The sequence below is a fragment of the Vespa crabro genome, chromosome 4, assembly GCF_910589235.1.
Source record: "Vespa crabro chromosome 4, iyVesCrab1.2, whole genome shotgun sequence".
In the NCBI taxonomy this organism is placed as follows: domain Eukaryota; kingdom Metazoa; phylum Arthropoda; class Insecta; order Hymenoptera; family Vespidae; genus Vespa; species Vespa crabro.
Genome location: NC_060958.1, coordinates 433488 through 455227, shown reverse-complemented (window position 1 = coordinate 455227; position 21740 = coordinate 433488). Strand labels below are relative to the sequence as shown.

At 27.4% G+C, this 21740-nt stretch overlaps 1 protein-coding gene and 1 long non-coding RNA gene across 3 annotated transcripts in view; one reads left to right on the top strand and one right to left on the bottom strand.

The window, feature by feature from the left end:
* LOC124423399 overlaps positions 1–21740 on the bottom strand; it is a 39853-nt gene that overhangs the window by 15192 nt on the left and 2921 nt on the right. The window contains exon 2 of the long non-coding RNA XR_006942068.1: positions 10038–10282. This is a non-coding gene — a long non-coding RNA (uncharacterized LOC124423399). The remainder of the gene's footprint in view (positions 1–10037; positions 10283–21740) is intronic.
* On the top strand, positions 695–21473 carry LOC124423396 (aquaporin-like). Of its 2 annotated transcripts, none has more exons than XM_046961079.1 (5): positions 695–1065; positions 12764–12951; positions 13636–13779; positions 15827–16294; positions 19394–21473. In XM_046961079.1, exons 1-5 carry the CDS (start codon positions 1041–1043, stop codon positions 19400–19402), a joined length of 834 nt encoding a protein of 277 aa, XP_046817035.1. In that variant the 5' UTR covers positions 695–1040; the 3' UTR covers positions 19403–21473. The 2 variants fall into 2 exon arrangements, with proteins under 2 accessions (XP_046817035.1, XP_046817036.1); XM_046961080.1 differs by lacking the exon at positions 695–1065 and adding an exon at positions 11244–11378.

Here is a 21740-nt window from a genome sequence, read left to right as displayed (position 1 = left end):
TTCTTTCATTTTCTTCTTTTATTTTTTTTCTCTCTTTGTATTTTTTTCCCCTTCTCTTTTTACATTTTACATAACTTCTTTAATTATTCGTCGTAATTATTTTTCGATCGAATGATTACATTGTAAGAACGTGTGAATACTTCTTTTCTCTCTCTCTCTCTCTCTCTATCACTATCTATTTATCTATCTCTCATTGGAGACGAATACGGTACAAAGTTGAATTCAAATAATGAAAATGATTTGGCAATTGTATTTCTCAGAAAAGAATTTTATTTAAAATAATAATTATTGTTTAACGATACGAAAGAAACAACGTAATGATACACACTTAAGAAAGAAAAGCGTGTACGTGTATTTGCGCGCGCGAAATAAAGAAAGGGAGAGAGAGAGAGAGAGAGAGAGAGAGAGAGAGAGAGAGAGAGAGAAGTAATTAAAAGAATCGATAAAAGAAAAAAGAAAATTAGAAAGCTGACTCACTCGGTTATCATTATTTTTATACTTATACACACAGAATGGTGAAAACTCGGATTAATTCTCTACATTGTCGCTGTCATCGTATCGGAACTATATATATATATATATCTCCCACTCTCTCTCTCTTTCTATTCGAGAGAGAGAGAGAGAGAGAGATATACCACGTGGTCAGACGCGATAAAATTCTCTACGATCGTACTCGTTCATAAACAGGCCGACCGACGAACTGTTCGGTTATCCTCTTTGTTTGCTCTTCTGCCTTCTCCTTTTCCCTTTCTCTTTGTTTTCAATTCTCCCCTCTCTATTTCTCTGACTTACTCACTCACTCATTCTCTCTTTCTCTTCGATACAATTCTCCGTCGTCTTTTCTTACAGTCCCAGTGTTACTCTCTTCATCTCTCTGTCTCTTTCTCTCTCTCTCTCTCTCTCTCTCTATTTTCTTAAGTGCATCCTTATTATTTTTTTTTTTGTTTTGTTTCGCGCGTCTCAACAATTTGCTACATATTTCCTACTACTGGATTTCTTTTTGGTTTGCAACGAAATTTATCGTCTCGAAGATTTCCATAATGACGTCAAATAATTTACGAACAGGTGAGTGATTTACTTTCTATCATTAAATTCATTTAATTCTAAATGATATATACACACACATATATATATATATATAATGTACTTTAGAAATAAGGTACTTTTATCGATGGATTTGTTGTTACTTCAGAAATAATACAATGTATACGTAAACACGTATATATGTATATTTTCATGTTAACGATTCGAAAGGAAACGCACGTTTACAAGGACAGTTCAATGGGTTTCGCCGATTATTTTTCTCTATCTATCGTATTACGTACGATAACCTGTTTTCATACTAAGAGATACAGAAAAAGAAAAAAGAAAAAAGAAAGAAAAAAAAAAAAAAAATAGAAATGTATGGAAATATCGAACGTTACTCAATCGTCTATGTTTACACCAATTGATTATCGTGAGAATATTTATATACGACATACGTCATCGCATTGCGTCGCATGGAAAATAATTTTATAATGCTTGGATTCTTTCCATGAAATGTTATTCTTAAAAAAAAAAAAAAAAAAAAAAGAAAGAAAAAAAACAAAATTATCACTTTAAAAGTGAATTTAATAGTGAACAAAAAACAAAACATCAATGTAGAAAATATTAAAAGTAGGAAGAATATGTTTGTGATATCCCATGTCGATCCTATAAATCGTGATATTAGAATGCCATGTGTTTGTTCTTTCATGTAAACTCATTCTTCTTTCATGTAAACAATATGCGTGTTAGTCACGTTAATTTAAAACTGACCTATAGAATGTAACCAAATGATTCTTGTTGACTTGTGACCGATAAAGATCATATGTCTGCAATCTCGATCTTGATCTTAGATATTAATTTAAATTCATTTATTCGTCTAGGAATTCATTATTCGTTTATTCGTAAGATGATTTAATAAAAATTCGAGAAATAATGAGTTTCCTGTTTTTAATTTTTCATGTCAAATTTACATTTGTGTACTGTCTTTTATTTTTTTTTTTTTTTATTTTTTTTTTTTTTGACGAAATTAGCAATAAAAATGATCTTTTCGATGAGAGAAGATTATATTTAATGAAATAATTATTTCGGACGTGCCTTGTACATGAATCATGTCTTATATAGATAGATACGTAGGTGTAATAATTTTTTATTTGTCGTCAACGATTAAATTCAAATTTTTCCAATTTTTTACTTTCAACTAAATCGCGATTACGGAGCATTAATGATTTATAACTTGTAAACAGTTGAAAGATTCAGTGATGTATTATTGCCACGGTTACGTTCAATTGAATCCACTTGTTCATAATTAATATACGCGGGAAGATAAACTTTTGTCAGTTTTATTATTCGTGTAAACTTCCCTTTGAACGTTTTACTCGGCAATGTTATTAGACATAATTCAATATTTAATTATGTAGATCTATATTCGAAACGTTGTCATTCAAATTCTATAAAAATATTATCATTCATTTCTGATACGGAAAAAAAAGGAAAAAAAAAAAGAAAGAAAAAAAAAAAAAACGAGGAGTACTCTGTTTGATATTGTGGCGAATAGATCAACGCGATAAAAAAGAAAAGCTTTATAATCTCGTTTAAATAAGTACATTTTGACATTTAACGCATTATTTATTTTACGTAAAATTGAATGAAAAGAAAAGGAAAAGAAAAAAAAAAAAAGAATAGAAAAAAAATTATACGCATTTGTATTTAAAAGATTATACACGTCGCACTACGATAATGACGATAGTGATATATAAATAATATTAAAAATGAAAACGGATGTTTATGATTTCCTTTTTTGCCTTATACTTTACAATTACGCGAACGTACCGATTATAATCTATTTTCGTATATTTATATTTCTTTTATTCTTTTCCTTATGAAAACAATCTGCTTTACAAATTAGCTACCGTATCATGACAATACGATTTTATCCTTTTAAATAATTGTTAAATTGTTAACAGCTGGATTAAAATATCTAAAAAAAATATATGGAATTTATTTTTCTAATTCTATAAGTTGATAAAAATTTATCATTTATTCTTAAATTACTTAAAGTTTATCAATATTTTTATATCTTCTTTTTTTATTTCGCGATAATAAAAATAAGTGGTCTCGTTTAAAAATATCAAACAATATTTACGAAAACCTTGAAATCTCTCCCACCAATTTCATTCATGTTAAAAATTTTTTATATCACGAACAACAATTTTCTACGGATATTTTTTTTTTTTTTATTATTATTGTATATACTATTTAATATCATATTTATTATATTTACTATTTATTTATTATATTAATAGTTACAATCCAATCGTGAGATATATTCGGATTTACATTTGACATTTTGTGTATTGATCAAGAAAAAGAAAAAAAAAAGGAACATAAAGAAAAAGAATTGGTAGATATCGTTTTAAAAAAACATTTTTTATCAACTATCACGAGGTCAAATTTAATCTCTTTTCTTTTTTATTTCCTTTTATATTTTTTTTTTTTTATCAAAAGAATTCCAATGATCTTTATTTAATAATCGGAATTAATTTCTTACGTACGTAAGAAACCATGGCGTAAATTTGAATTCCTCTTGGAATTTAATTATGGAGTTATCGTTCCTATTAAGAGCGAAAGACGCCATATATGTTGAAGAATAAAATAAAGAATGTCTTGATCTTCTCGGAAAATTGCGAACTAATGCAAATCTCTCATGGTCGAACGTTTTTATCCTTCGATTATTCATACATAATCACACATATACTTTTTTCATAATAAACGATCGGAATTGGCTTCGATCCAAACGAAAAAAAAAAAAAAGAAAAAAAAAAGAAAAACCGAATAAACTGACCGTTTGAAAGCTGACAATTCTTATAACATTATTATTATATTTATTTATTTATTTATTTATTGTATTTTTTTTTTTTTTTTTACTAACAACATTTCTCTACTTTCTTAATTGATCGTTCAATCATTATTACGTACATATTTACTAAGAATTATCTTTGAATATATTTATATTCGAATGATAATCGATAGTGTTCTCAAGGTGTTTTTTTTTTTTTTTCTAAGTAAGCGATATTACGTATTAAAAAATTCAATCGATCTATGCGTTACTCTATTTAATAATGTAAATAAAATAACGTTTGAAAATTCATTATTGCATATGTTATCATTTCGTACTTTAGAGTCTTGAACTGTTCCTTTTCAATGAGTATTATGTACTGCTAATCATATGAGAAATTGTTTTTTATAAAGATTATCGATATATATATATATATATATACATACATATACATATATAAATATATATATATATATATTGACTATTTGCAACCTTTAAACGGAAATTTCCATGGACGGAGTAAAGATAGAAAATTATTGATATTTGCAAAATAATTCTTGAACTTTCGATCTCATTAATCTCCATATACAAAGTTTATCAAATAGAACTAGAATATGGAAATATTACAAATTTTGTTACAAGTTCCAAGTTAAAAATTATGAACCGTATAAATAAATATTTTCTATTCTTTTAAACATAAATTCATAAGTAAATATGTTTTCATAAGTATAAAAAAAAAAAAAAAAAAAAAAAAAAAAAAAATAATAATAAGATAAATATTTTTTATCATTTAAACACAAATCTATATGTAAGTATGTATGAACAAAATTATATTTTTTTCTTGTTTGTCTAATTAAAACGTACGAAACATAAAATATTGATTAGTGATAATCAATCATCGATTAGAATTAAACAAGATGCATTCGTTGTGTGTAATATTCTTATCTTTTTTCAAATTTATCAATACGATCTACTTTATCATATTTATTTCTTAATTTTCGAAGATAAGTATATTTTTTTCAAATATCAAAATGAAATTTGCTTAACGACAAAAATAGGTAAAGAAGCAAAAAACAAAAAAAAAAAGAAGAAAAAAAAATGAAAAAAGTTTAATAAATACGCGTGTTTCGTTTAAACGAATTGAGAACTCGTCGTTCTGATCGATCTTAGAGTAGTTCGCAAATATTTACATACATAAGTACTTCGTTTTGTATTCAAACTCGACATTGATACGATAGCGTAACCACGAGTTGAAAGTCATTTGATCGACCTTAATAAGTTAAAAGGTGCTGTAAACGTGACTTGAATCTCATTAAAACAAGTTGAGAAAAATATTGAGTATTCTTTCTGCAACAATGTCAATACATAAACATATATATATATATATATATGTATGTATATACAATAAATATTTATAAAAACAACGAGAGAAATTAATATGATAAATGAATGATAATAAATGATAATAAGAGATACAATTAAGAATAATATTTTGATGAATTAAGTAAACGAGATTATTTTTGTTAGATGGGAGGTCAAAGGTCATCTCTCTCTCTCTCTCTCTCTCGGTTGGGAATTAAATTCTATATACGATTTCTAATCTAACGCAAATCAGCACAAGTTAGACACGTATACGTAGCAACTTGGACACAGGTAACAAGAGAACGAGGCCGTTTATCCATCTAACGGGCAGATTACATGCGACTAATTGCCGCATAATCTCTCTGATGGCGTTCCCGCGAAATTAACCGATTCTATGTGGATCGAAGATTAAAGGGGCTTCGTTAGATAACGCATCAAAGACGATCGAAGATCCTTAGAGAAACAATCGTATCGTCTATAATATATCGATCTATATAAAAAAAAAAAAAAACGTTATCATTCTTTTTCTTATTTTTATTCTTCATTTTTTTCCTTTTTCAATTTACATTTCACTTAATCCTTTTCAATTATTTCCTAACGTGTGAAATTTCGTTAGATCTTCTCAAATGTCTTCTTCTATTTATATATATATTTTTTTTTCTTTTTTTCTTCTTTTTTTTTTTCTTTTTTGTTTTTATTTATCCATCTCAACGAACGCGTTTCTTCGTATTGTATGCAAATACGTCGGTGTAAAAAGAAAAAGAAAAAGAAAAAGAAAAAAAAAAAAAAAGAAACATTATTAGAAAAAAAGAAAAATCGTAAAAATTGCTTTAAACAATATTCCAGAGTATATGATTTACGGCGAACAATTTGCATCCTAAAACAGTTTTGCAGAGAGAGAGAGAGAGAAAGAGACAAGAAAATAAACATACAGCTCTTCGATTTGAATTTTAAAACAAGTTCGTTCGAGATGAAGTATACAAGGTATTTCAATACTCTTATGGGGATTTATCTCACGAACGCAAATTATAGTAATTTCGAATGTGAGATAGAACAAAATCGATCGATCGATCGATCGTTTTGTTTCATTTCGTTTCTACGTTCTTCGTTATATAACATCAATGATGTTTTTAAGTAACACTATCAACGAACAAACGAACGAATTAATTTGATCTTATCGATAAAATGTATTTTTTGATTATTAATCCTCGTCAGAGATACCTCGTTGTTAATGTATAATAAACGTGTGATATATATATATATATATATATATATATATATATATAAAAAAACAAAATGAATAATATTTTTTCTTTTTATTTATTTATTTCTTTTTTTTTTTTTCTTCTTTATTATTTTACGATACAAAAATATCAAATTCTTTTCCTCTGATATTTTTAAATTGAAAACACTCGATTTGTAGATCGTTATCTAAATTTATTATATCAGAGAATAGAAGAGCTATTTTTGTTAATCTCTTAATATCATTAGATTTTTATCACGCGCGATTACGCGCGATTATTTATACGAAATCAAAGTGAGGTATATATCGTGCGAAAGGTCAAAGGTTACTCATGAAAGCAACGGTATTGAGTGAGACACATACAATGAGGGAAGGGGAAAAAGAAAAAGACAAAGAAAAAAAAAAAATAGGATGTGCGAATCGTTTCATTCGAAGAGAAAAATTATTAACAAAAATAATTATTTTTTTTTCTTTTTTTTTTTTTGTTTTTTTTCGAAGAAGAGAGAAAAAAAGATATCCTTGTAGTTTCAATATTTGAATTTGAATGAACGAAAGAGGATACGGTCATTTCGTTTAATTGTTCAACTATGTTTCTAAGGTTAAACGCTAGACAGGGTAATTCCCGCATCACGTAAGCATATAAACAATCGATGTATCGAGAGATAGAATGGAAATATTTGGTTAATAGTATATTACGTAATAAAACAAGAAGATCGCTTTTAATGAACATACACGAGCGTGAAATTTAATGGGAGGAAGAAAGAGAAAAAAAAGGAAGCGGAAAAATAAGAAAAGAAAAAGACAAGAAAATGAGTTGTTGGAAGGAAAGGAAGAAAAAGAAGAAGAAGAAGAAAAAAGAAACGTCTAACACGAGAAGAAGAAGAAGAAGAAGGAAAAAAAGAAAGAAGAAAAAGAAGCTTCTTTTGTGAATTTTAATTAAATCACTTACATATAATACAAAATATATAGGGTATATCTAAGCTTTTAGGGTGAAAACTATCGTTTCGATCGTATTTGATTTTTACACGTGAGAACGATAATGAAAAAAAAAAAAACAAGAAACAAAAACACGTTCATATAATATTTGACCCTAATGCTTGACCCCACCTGACCTTATTCTTCAATTATAAGGAATTTTATTTAGGTATAATTTATAGATAGTTGAAATTAGTTGTGTTAAATTTTCGCCCTAAAGCTATTTACAAACATAATTCAATATCTGAGATTGAATCAATGGATTATTGCTTTAATGGATTATTGGCGGTTGGGGGGGGGGGGAGTGGGATTATTTGAAATCCATCGTATGCAGAAGGTTCGTTGACAATATCGAAATAGTTTGCAAGAGAATTGAACAGGGAAAATTTAGAAAATTCGAATGCTATCCAGAGAGAAATGGAGAATGACGATCAATTATAAGAATTATTAAAATTGTTAAAAATATAAAGATATTTTCAAAGTTTGTACTTTAGGTGCAGGAAGAAAATTATTTCGAACATTATTATTTTGAAGATGATAAAAAGATATACAATATGTTAAAAGACAAAAAAAAGTCTCTATAACTTGTGAAAAAATTCGTAAGATTGAATGGGGAAATTAAGTTTATAACAATTTTTCTTTTATCATATTCACGTTGAAAATCCATTGCCAGAGCTACGTGATAAATAAGTTTTAAATTGCTCGTAAAATGATCGAACACATGTAATTGAAAACGATTAATATCGAAGGCACACATTTTTATGGAAATTTTATTGATGATTAAGTAATAATCTTTGTTATTTGATGATCACGTTAGGATATTGACGATAATAAACTTGTTCGTTAAATGGCACTTATTATACGCAGTTTTTAATTATGAATAAATGCTAGCCTTTTTCTTATTTTTTTCTTTTTTTTTCTGCTTTCGAGATGATCCATAACCGTATGAAATATCATTATAATCGTTTCTTAGACGAGTAACGTGAAAAGAAATTTGTCGAAGGTAACAATAATTTATTATTATCAAAACACTTTATGTTTAATCTATTCGAATTTATTTAAAATCTTAATTCTAATAAAAAAAAAAAAGAAGATTTTTTTTTATCGTCGTTGTCATATATAAATATATACAAATGAATAATATACAGTAGAAAAAGGAGCAAAAAAAAAAAAAAAAAAGAAAAGAATTTCATTTAGTCATATAAATTTCACGATGAAAAAGAATTTGATAATACTCGAACGAGATGGCGATCGATCATATAGCTATTTGTTAAATAAAGAAAAGATATAATAAAAAGGGAGATAGATCGTTTATAATTATTTCGATTCTTAATAATTCTGTTTTATTTGTGTCTAATTGTTTCGTAATCCAGTAAAGCATAATACAGATTCGATAGTTAACGCCTGTTGGGAATATGGCATAATAACGTTGCGTGCATATCACGTAGTTTGATAGTCATACGTCAACTATAATAAGGTCACGTACATAATCCAGAAATGTTCTAGAACGAATATATATATATATATATATATATATATATATATATATATATATATATAGTCGTATTCAAATGATTTAAAAAAAAAAAAAAAAAGAACAAATAATAATTTCAAATATCGATTCGATGTAAATTCAATTGAATAGGGTTAAGGAATTGCCAATTGAACAGTGACTAATTAACAACTTGACCTGGAATAATAATCGAATATAACATTTAATCGACGATTTCGATATTTACCGACGATTCACTATCGAGCTTCGATATCAGAAATATATTATAGAAATGTTCTCGTGATAGTTAGAGAATATAACTAACAGAATATTAATTGCAATGGGATAGCATTGCTTGCATTCTCACAAAACCAAATGAATATGCAAAAGTGGAGATATATCAGTAAATGAGGATATTATTCAGCCAAAGCAATCGATAACATGATTGTTGGAGATCTTTCGGCAAACACTATAATTATAAATATTGAAAACCGATCATTAAGTATATTTATTTATAAATAAATATATATATATATATATATTTATTTTATTTATAAATATATTCCTTGTGACTTTGATAAAACTTCGTGGCCATTGAAATTTAAAGAAACATAAAGAGAAACTGAAAGAATTTCTAATCTCAGTATCATGAGACATAATTCGTCATGGTTTATATTGGATAAGAGTTTGATCATTTCCTTTTTTTTTTCCTTTTTTTCTTCTTTTTTTTTTTTTTCTTTAAATGAAAATTTTCTCATTGAACTAATCGAAAAGAAAAACGACAAAAAAAGAGGAAGAAGAAAAATCGATAATCGAATTCCACGAGTAAATTGTCTTTAAACGGCTTTGACAATGAAAAGGGTAGAAATAAATACGGGACTGTTCTTTAAAGTTTTCTTACCTTTAATTTTCTTTCTTGGACCTTTTCGACCTCCCCCGTTTTCTCTTTCCTCTCTCTCTCTCTCTCTCTCTCTTCCTCTTTTTTCCCACTTTACTTTCCCCTTTCTTGCATCAAAGCAAAGTGTAAAAGTTCTTTCTCAGAGAATACAGTCGAGTAGCTCCTTTCTCGGTGCTATCCTTCGACTACAAGTAGAGGTAATTACCTGCCATAATTATCCTTGTTGCTCGAGTTGGATGGTTCGACGTCCCTAATGTCGTTCACCCTCTATTTCTCTCTTTCTCTCTCTCTCTCTCTTTTCATCTCACGTAATACGCAAGTGCGTTTGTGACTTTGATGTTGACACACCGGAAAACTCAAATCAGCGTTAGCGTACCAGTATATATCATCCTTGGAAATACTTCTTTCATGCTTTTGATATTTCAATGGGTCGATAATTATGTATTAACTCTGTGAAACAAAAAAGAAAACAAAATAGATATAATACTTTGTAACATTTTTTGATACATATATTTTTTTTCAAACCCCCCTCGTTTTTTACGTTTATTACCTAATTTGTTTCTTTCAAATCAAAGAAGTTGCAATATGTAGAAAAAAAAAAAAAAAAGAAAAGAAAAGAAAAATATATAGAAAATTTCTAAAGAAACTCATTTACATATATCAATAATATTTTTTTCGAGAAGAAATATGAGGACACGTTAAAAAATTTCAAATGTAAATATTTCATAAGTGATAATTCGATAATGTAAACTGATAATATCATTTCCTTGAAGAAGATACGTATACTTGAGTCATATATGCGTTAAAAAATTTTAATGTAGATATTTCGAAACATTTTCGTCGTATTCAGAATCATATGAATTACATTAGAATTTATCTGTCAATTGTTATAATTTACTAATTATCAATATAATCATTAATGTGGAGGCACGAATCTCTTTACCGATTTATTCCCGTTTACTATTCCTATATTTACGATTTATAATATAACAATGATAAAGAGTGATAATATTATCGTTGAAAAAACATTTACAATTATTATTATTCTATATATATAATATATATATATATAAAAAAAGATGTCGATAAGATTTAAAAGAGAGGAATATATTTTTTTGTTAGATTATTAATACTTTGTATCAAAAAGAATGATCGTTCTGATCATAAATACTAGAACGACTTCCAAATATCCGTCTGAACGAAGAAATTCTAATTCAAACATAATATCGAGATTGGTTTGGTAGTAGCTTTCCTGTTTTCTCATACATACGTCAGATACTCGTAATTCTACACATTTAGTTACACCAGACATTGGTATTACATACGCGTTTATATAAATACATATATATATATACCATCCATGTTTGAGAGAGATAAAGGTAGGAATATAAGATAGAGATAGAGATAGAGATAGAGATATATACATTAGTTGCGTGTATGTTCCGATGTACTGTACTTCAACAAAGTTATTCCATCGATAGTAGTCGGTGAGCGTACAACAACCTGAGAATCTCTGATAAAACGTTGAAGATGTCCTGGCGTCGGGGTAAGACAAAGATCCTTATCATCTCAATTTTGATCTTATCGTTTTATATGCTAACAGAAAATAACATAATATTTTGGATATTAATATATGATAAGCCAAATTGATTAAATTTATTTTGGAAATTTTTTGCTTTTTCTTAAATTTAAATAATAAAGAACTCGATCGAGTTCTCAATTTTTATATTGATAATAAATTTCTTTAATTTTCATTATTTCATATATATGTCGTTGGTTGACGTCTCCATTTATAAACTCTATAATGTTAATTTGAGTTTATATTATGGGGGTTAATTTTTTTTAAAAAGTTATTTACATTATTTCATCACGTTTCTTCACTTTTTCTTTTACGAAATTAATCGATTTGTCAAGTGTGAGCGACTCGTACGTCCTTCTTTTTATTATTATTATTTATTTATTTATTTTTATTTTTTTTTTTCTCTCTTAGTCATTCCTCTCGACTCTTTGCCGTGAAAACTTTTTCTATGACGAGTTTACATAGAATCTCAAACGTAATAACATTGTCTGTCATTTGTGAATATTCCAACGTGAAATAATGTCGTACGAATTATGTTAATCTCTTCGTAACGAGCCCACATTTGTTTCGGCTTCAATACTAAATCGTACGATGGAATTAATTTTGAATATATTATGAATATATTATTCCTTGCTTGTTGGTCACCTTTACGAACGGATTTATTGCTAAAGAAAATTCAATGTTAATTTACGAATAAAAATGTATATACGCGTTATATGTTCATCTTGAAATTATATATTTCATAATTCGTTCGTATTATGATATATGTCGATGAAAAGTATATGGAAATATATTAAAATATGATTATATTAATGGAGACGTTTTTTTTTTCTTTTTTGTTCAATGTAAGAACATGATCACACGTCAGAAATACATATTTGGAAGTTTGTCAAAAATGATAATGAGTTATTATTATCATAAGTATATACATACATACATATATATATATATATATATATATATATACGATGTTAAATTCGTTGTGGAAAATCAACATTTAAATAATCGTTAACGAGATTAAATCTCATTGTCTATACATTGAATTATAATATAATATAAGTGACAAATATTCCTTTACGAAAATTTCTCATTTAATCTTTTAATATCAAATATAAAAAGACACTTGTATCAATAAGCATTATATTTTCATAAAGGTTACGTAAGTATTATAAACTCGCGCGATTATTATGCTTGATAAAAAGTAATTCTTCTCTTTTTCTTTTTTTTTTTCTTTCTTTTTTTTTTTTCTTTTATTTAGTTTTATCGAGCCTGTATTAAATGAAAAGAAAGGTGTTAGTAATACATCTATGGTTTCGATAAATTTTAGGATAATACATTTATGGTTTCGACAGATTTTAGAAAGCTGATTCAAGAGGAAGGTTCTGTTAAAAAAACCATCATCACTGGATTAGCCGAGATGATGGGTACATCAATATTGTTGTTCCTTGGATGCATGGGATGTGTTAGCGGTCTTGGTATCATCCCACCTCATTTACAGATCACATTAAATTTTGGCCTAAGCGTTATGATCGTTATACAGGTCTGTACACATAGTTTGTATGCTTTTATTAAAAATACTTTTAAAAGATCTAAAAATATGTATTAATCTTTTTTTTTTGTTTTTTTTTTTTCAATCAAAATTATTAATCGATAAATAATTAATTAATTATGAACATAATTAACGAATACGAGTAAACGTTTTGGTTAATATTATCTTTGACGTTCGTGAAAATATCAAATTATTTAGAAATTGATGAAAACGAAAATGAATTTCGTAGAATTCATAATAGAATTCGTTCTATTTCTCGAAAATTCGAATAATTGTTATACTCGTATCAAATGTAATTAACGTTTTTCACATGATCATAGTAAATTTATATATCGTTTATAAATCGTAATAATAAAAAAAAGACATTTATAATGAGCGTTCCTTTCGTGGAGCCAAAAAAATATTTGTTTTCTTTCTCAAGTCAGTCGTGTATTTAAAAAACATTTTAATTACCGTTCCTCTTTAACCCGGTTTCTTCATTATAGAGTCATTCGTTGAGCAAAGTGTATTGTTGTGGTTTTAACTAAAAGAAAAATAAAGAAAATTTCGTTTTTTTTTTCCCTAACACACACACACACACAGAGAGAGAGAATTCTGTCACATTGTTTTACTTTACACCCGTTACACACAGAAGTTAATTCTCTCTCTCTTATTCTCTCGTCTTTCTTTTCACAGTGCTTTGGACACATTAGTGAAGCTCACGTTAATCCTGCCATCACAGTCGGTTCAGTGGTACTCGGCAAGAAAACTATCCCAGAGGCCTTGGTTTATTTGTTGGCTCAAACGTTAGGCGCCGTCTCGGGTTATGGCATGTTAAGGGTCAGTATTGAAAATTTTATTTAAAGAAAAAAAAAAAAGAAATGTAAATAAAATGTAAAATGTAAACGTAAATGTAAAAGTACTTTAAACAAAATTTTTTTCACGTTGTATTATAATAACGGGATATATTTCTTAATTATGTCAATGGAGAAATTGAATATCAGATGATTTATATCGAATTTTATTCGTAAAATTAACTTTATCTTTTTTTGTTCTTTTTTCTTTTCTCTTGTGTTTTTTTTTTTTTTTTTTGTTTCTTTTTCAGTCGGAAGAAATCTAAATTTCTGAACAATTTACTAATTTTATAAGTTATGGAGTAATGAATTTGTTTTAAATTTCATATAAATTTGATGCTTGTATTAAATTGTTTTTTTTTTTTGATTATTAGAAAAATTTAAATTTTTGAATAATTTATTTACTTGTTAATCTATAAGCAAAAAATTGTTAAGATTCTATATAAATTTGATTTATATTAATTTTTCTTGCTTTTTCTTATTTCCATCTATTTCTTTATCTATCTCTGTCTCTCTCTCTCTCTCTCTCTCTCTCTCTCTCTATTTTGAAAAATATCTTTCTAATACTTTGATCTCGTAATCAACGTTACAAAGCAAAATAGCGATATTACCGAAAGATCTTTCTCTAATCTTTTGTGATAATATGAAAAAAGAAGTAACGAAGGAAAAATAAGATCAAACGAAAAAATAAAGCTTTGATAAAATTCATTCAAAATGCGAGAAGGATAAGGAATAACGCGATATTGATTTTTTTCTTTTCTTTTTCTTTTTTATGTTTACTTCTTCAAAATAACGAACAGACCGAAATACATTATTATACATTGGAACTATCCGAGTCACGTTTAATTCATAATCACAAAATTTTCAGATCAAAGAACAAATCGTCGGACTTGCTCCGACATTTTAAATTACGATGATTGCGATTTCGACGCGTGTTCGCTGTGCAATAATAATAAACAAAAAAAAAAAAAAAAAACAAAAAAAAGAAAAAAAAATGAAAAAAAAGAAGAAGAAACGAAGGAAAAAAAAATAAATATTCCTCTTTCTTCTAAAAATTTTTATTTTTAATTCCTCCTTCTCGTTTTTCATACAAACGAACAAATAAGTCAAAAGACAAATGAAAATGATAGATGTGATCGGGAAGGATAAATCTTCGAATAATAAAAAATATGAAAATGAAAAAGAAGGAAGACTTATAAGGAAGACAAGAAATCATAAAGGATGCGACTAGTTAATTCTGTGACGTGAAGCAAGGAAACATAAAAAAGAAAAAAAAAAAAAAAATAAATTCTTTCCTCCGGCTATATTCTACAAGTGATTGAGCAACTGTTTATAATTAGGCAAGCGATTGAGATGGAAGAGGACGGGGGAGGGGGAGATAGTATGAAGAGGCGAGAGGGAAGAGAGAAAGAGAAGGAGGACAGATAAATAGTATTCAGTGTGCTATCCAGATAAAGAATCTTCAGGATGGAATTTTTCCATTGTAATAGACACGATAGTTTACAAGACATTCATGATTCAGAATGCACGATTAACATGAATCGATCTCTGAAGAAAAAAAAAGAAAAAGAAAGCAATCACGAACAAATCGTACTCATTGGCAATCAAAATGTTCGATCAATGATAATGTTTCTCATAGATAAACGTTCCATGAACGTTCTATGAATGATAAGTATGTAACTCGAGAGGCCTTGATTCAATGAATGTGTAACGTTAAGATCGACAATGAATAATTGTCGCAAGTGCGTAACAAAGTTGAATAGAAAATCTTTTATAAAAAAAAAAAATATTCGTCGTGCGAATGAAAGAAAGATGAAAAATTGTTTTTGATTGTCTTTGATTGTAATCTTTTCTTCGATTATTTTCTTCAAGCGACATTAATATTTTTAATGAAATTTATATATATGTAGATCTTGTTTTTACCGATACATCGGGTTCAAATTTTTAATAACAATTTGAGATAACAAATATAAATAAAATGTATAAATGAAATATATTGAAAATTGAAAATCGTGTTTTATATAAATTTGCAGGTGGTTACACCTAAGGAGAACTTAACATTGGGAGGATTAGATGATGCCGACAAATTATGCGTCACCGATTTACACCCAAATGTATCAGCGATTCAAGGACTTTTAATCGAAAGTTTATCTACTTCGGTTTTGATGTTGGTCACCTGTGCACTTTGGGATTCGAGAAATGCAAAGAATACGGATTCTGTGCCGTTAAAGTTTGGTTTTACGGTTGCAACTTTAGCCACAGCATTTGGCCCTTATACTGGTTGCAGTATGAATCCAGTTAGATCGTTGGGACCAGCTATTTGGAACAATCAATGGAATCATCATTGGATATATTGGTTTGGTCCAATTGGAGGTGCTTTATTAACTTCGATATCTTATCGCATGATTTTTGGTGTTCGACATTCAATGGAAGAGGAAAATATACCTGAAAGAGTAGCTCTTAATAGCATCGATATTTCCCAAAAAACAGAAATTAAAGAGGTTAGTAGAATTAACGTTCAATTAACGTATAACTATCTAATGAAAGTTTGATATATATGTATATATATATATATATATCGAGTTAAAAGATCTTCGATAACGATGGACGAGTCTAAAAGTATTAAAGATAGAACGTTTGATAAAAACATTCGACTGTCGATAGAACTGATCGTTCTCAAACAAGATAATCGATCGACTTTAATTCACTATTAGCTTCAACTAAACTGTTTAATTAGATTCGTTTACAATGTTATCTTGATCCAGATAAACTGATCTACTTATTGCCGTTTGAATGTTGTAAGACAGTTAGTTGAATTTTACCGGTTAACAATTCATTGGAACTATGATAATAATACGCTATAATTCAATTTGGTTATATCAAATTCAATTGAAGATTGATGATAAAGAAGTATTCTTAAGGATGAATGAATCGATTTAAAATGAATTCAAACGATTTCAATGAAAAATATTAATGATGAGAATACCATCATAATAAAATTTCTTACGATAAAATGATTTATTTTTGATGCTTTAATCTTAAAATCCTTTGATAATCAGATTAATAAGAAACGTACGATCGATACGGTATACGGATTAGATGCATATTTAGGGTTATTCATGAGCGTATATTTACGATACTTGGCACGTATGTATAAGAAAACCGTGATATCGCTTTAATACGAACCAAGAAAAATTTTACGCACGTACGACGATGAAATTCACGTTCATCGCGTCTGTTAGATATCAAAAAGGTTTTCTTCGGGCAAAATCTGAACGTCGATGCTATATCTTACCTGTTAAAAAGAAAGAAAGAAAGAAAGAAAAAAAAAAAAAAAAGAAAAAAAGAAAAGAACGAAAAATAAAAATCGATCGGACTATTAAAAAAGTAATAAGGGAAGGGAACGAAAGAAAAAGAAAATAAAGGGAGGGGAAGAAAAAATAAAAAGAAAAAGGATTCTCGCGAAAAAATTCAAAAAGATATCTAACCTCGTCCTCTCGATATTTCTTATTAACAAGACTTTTACCTACTAGCGTTGTATTTAAATATCTTTTATCTTTAGGAGACCTTAAACGAGCCTTTAAAATACGCGAAAAACGTGAGTTTTATCGTGTAAACCATATTCACGGTTTCACATGCATCATAGTTCTTTTTTTTTTTTTTTTTTTTTGGCATAGGACAGATTATCTCTCGTATAAAGGCCAATTCTAAAGGAAGATGATAAATCGTAACTCTTAGGGTTACCTCGGACTCTAAGTTCACCGAAACTGGTTTTATGGGACGTTACGTGAGAACTGGATTTAACGTTTGCGAAACTTACATTCTACTAGTGGATACACTTTTCATAGGATATAAAAGCAATAGCAAATCATTGTTATCTCTTTCTACGTGTTAGATCCTTTTTAATCTAACATTCGTAAATGTCATTCAAATATTTTATTTTTATTTCTTTTCTTTCTTTGGATTATCTAATTAATTTTATCAATTAAATTTATTGAAAAGATGATTGATTATCGAAAAATGAATAACGCAAAATGCGTTTGAACGATTAACATTAATTTTTGCAATTTCTTTCGAATCCTTTAATCCTTCTCGTTGGAGAACAATGAATAACTTATTTTTAAGTTAATTGAAAAAACTTTTCATATTGACTTTGATATAATACTCTGATATATTTGTATTTTGTAAATCTTATTTTAATTTTCGTTTGATAACGAAATATTAATATCGCATTTAATTCATATCCTGAAAGTTGATATTTTCTAAATATAAATTATAATTAATACAGGATAACGATATAATTCTATTAAATTATATTACAAATTTCGCATTAGATAATTGTGTTTTATAATTCGACGCTTAAAAAAATGTTATTTATTAAAGAGTTAAATGTTATAACATTCTATAATATTTGCTTGGTTGTATTTACATTCTATATATATTCCGAATGAAACGTTAAATCGACATTACTCTGCGTAACGTAAAATAGACATGACTGATGAAATTTAATATCGGTACAAAATTAAATATTAGTAGATTAATTATTAATGTATTAATATTATATGTAACTGTTATTTTCCAATCAGAAATTATATACAATCGAAATTACTCATTGATCTTCTTAAAATTTCGACTTAATTTTCGATATAAATTTTAAGTAAATATGCTCAACTATTCAGCCTGTAAAATTAATACGTGCTTGTGTGCGTGTATGCGCGTACACCCACATGCTCTCACACTATTGCGTATAAATATATAATCATAAAGATACATGCATTGTGTATAAATTCTAGTAAGAAAATTAGCAATTTTTAAAACAGATAAAGATCCTTCGCCACAAATTTTAATTTTTATCTATTCATCCATTTTTGATTATTTCTATACGAAATTAAAAAAAAAAAAAAAAAAAAAAAAAAGAGAGAGAAAAAGAAAAAGAAATTCATCATGCCAGTCGAATTTTTATGATATATATGCCTGATATTATTTTAAATATTCCTAAGATATTGACATTCTTTTTCTTGCGAATGTAATTTTTTTTTTTTGTTTTTCAATATCCTTAGATATATTTTAAATATCTTTAAATATTTTCTCAAATATCATTTTTAACAATAATCGATATTTCATAGCTCGAAATTAGATCGAATCGAAATTACTTGTTAATCCACGTTTCAAGTAATATCATTTTTGTTATAAATTTCAACTCAATCTATTCAGCCATTTAAACGTAGACACATACATACATACATACATATATACACAAATTTCGATATGAAATGTACAAATTTGAACGAATTTTTCAATTATCGAAATATCCAATAATTCTAAAGATAATACAGTTCGTCTCACTTATCTTTATATTGAGAGAAGGAAATATTTAGAATTTTAGCAATTTTTATTTACTTTTTGTTTCGCATTAAATAATTAAATAGTTTGACATTTAATTCTGACAATAAGTGACTTTTATAACATTTGAATAACGTAATACTAGATAGTAGAATGATCGAAAGTTAGTCGAATCACGTTTACTTTTTAATCTGTAACAAAGTATTATTTACAACAATTGAAAGATTATAAACTTTAATGTCTTTGCATTGTTACAGCAACCTTGACTTTACTCCCTGGAATAAACTCTCATGGAAATTGGCCAAACTACTATCGTCCGCCATTTTGAACGACGTCCTTTTCGAGATTCTCGAATGTGTAATGTTCAAAAGACAACAGGGAAATGCCAAGAAAGTTAGCAACGAAATGGGACGGTCTGTTCAATAGTCACTGGCCTACTAACGAAGTAGCAACGTTAAAGAAGAGATGATAAAACTTACAAGTCTCAATAATTGTTGGAAATAAGTTATTCCATTGTAATAATCATACGATATCTAATACTCGTAAGTCGTTTTGACTTGCGTGGACTGACGAAAAATCATTTTTCATAACGAGTTTATGGAATCTTTTTTTTTTTTTTTTCAATTCATCTCAATCTCCTTCTCATCGTTTAGATTTTTAAAAATCATTAATCTTTCTTGCCTTTTTTTTCTCTCTCCTTTTTTTTTTTTTTTAACAATAACGAACAAATTCATTCGCGCAAAACAGGATTCACTAATAATGAGATATTATTAGAAATATATAGAAAATTTTATATCTAATTTAATCGTAAATTGTACGTAATTTTGTTATTACTGATCATAATTCGATGTTTCGACGATCGATTCATTCGAATGATAGAAGGAATACGTATTAAATATGTAAGCGCACGATATTTCGGTCAATATTTCTTTTTTTATTTGACTCGTAATTTTTCTTTTTTTCTTTTTTTTTTTCAAAGTAGATTCCAATATAAAACAGTGCACGCTAAATAATTAAAATATTGCTACGCTAAACAATGAGATACGTTCGTACGATTCTTTTATTTCCTGTGTTTCTCGTTAGTATTATTTGTATACTATCTGCTTAAATTATCACCTGATAAACTCATATACTCATTCAACTGCATTTTTCTTTTTCTTTTTTTTTTGTTCTTTTCTATATTTTTTCCTTGGCCATTTTTTTTTTTATAAAAGAAATTTTTAACCGACGATGAAATATTGTATTTAAGAAGCATTTGTTGTATTTCTTTCTCTTTTTTCTTTTATTTTTTTTTTTTTTTTTTTCTGTTAGTCCTGACGAATAAAGAACGTTATTTTTAATTAATGTTTAAGACTAATTAAGTTATACATCTTGTACAAATTTTCTTAATGCATTGAAATTCAGGAAAACGCAACAATTTTTTACTTATTACGAGATTATCCAATTTTTGATTTGCCCTTGTAACAATGTGAATATTCAACGATCATGTAATCACGGTTGCATTGGTCGAAGGCGCAATTGTTTTATTTAAGCTTCTTAATTTGTTTGAAGGCATTAAAAAAAAAAGGATCTATAATTTGATGACGAGAAATTAAAAAATATAAAATACATACATGCAATATTTACAAGTGAAAAATTATTTGCAATTAAATTATTACGCTTTACTTAGAATTCAAATTTTGTACCATTTTCAGTGCAATATTCTTTAAAAATGCCAAATGAAATATTCACGTATATAGTTATTTTAATACTTTAAATTATTCGTGCAATGAAAAAGAAAAATCAAATTGCTTTTAGCTTGCCAAATAATAAAATATTTCACGCAATTCGTATCCTCGGGAATAAGGTTATCGTTAGATTTTAAAAAGATGAGAAAATAAAATGGTTGGAATTCGATTATGAGAAGGAAAACATTTCCTTTTTTTTTTTTTTTTTTTTTTTTTTTTTATCACGAAATCTCACATGCGAATTTATTTGTATGTGTGGTGTATTAAACGATTTTACGAACGTTACGTAGCAACGTTCAAATTCGATGGTGGATTGTTAATTTGCTCGTTTTTATCGTTCACCGTGTGACCAATCCGATCGATAAAGAGAGAGAGAAAGAAAGAGAGAAAGCTCAGCTTTTAACCAGAAACATAAAATCATGTATTTTACGAGATTTTCTCTTTCTCAAATTCTGCTCTCTCTTTCTTTCTTCATCGAAATCACCCTCAAGCGACTACTTGTAACAATAACTTTTATTCGTACCAATGCGTTATCATCATCTCTAAAAATTTGATAAAGCATTTGAATTACGCGCGTCATAAAAAGTAAATGGCCTTGGTAACAATTTTATCGATTCGATTTTAGTTATTGATCGTTCCTCCTTTCTTTGATAAATCAAAGAATTCCTGAGGTATATTTTATTTCCCTCTTTTCCTTTTTCCTTTTCATTTCTTCATTTTCATTTATCGAATCCTCAGATTCTTATCATTATCATCACATTTTTAAATTAAATATAATATAAAGATAAATTATAAAAAGATTTAAAATGAATCGATCTATTTACTAATACCGTAGAATAATATATACAAAATTTTACAATAAGCTATTCGTATAAAT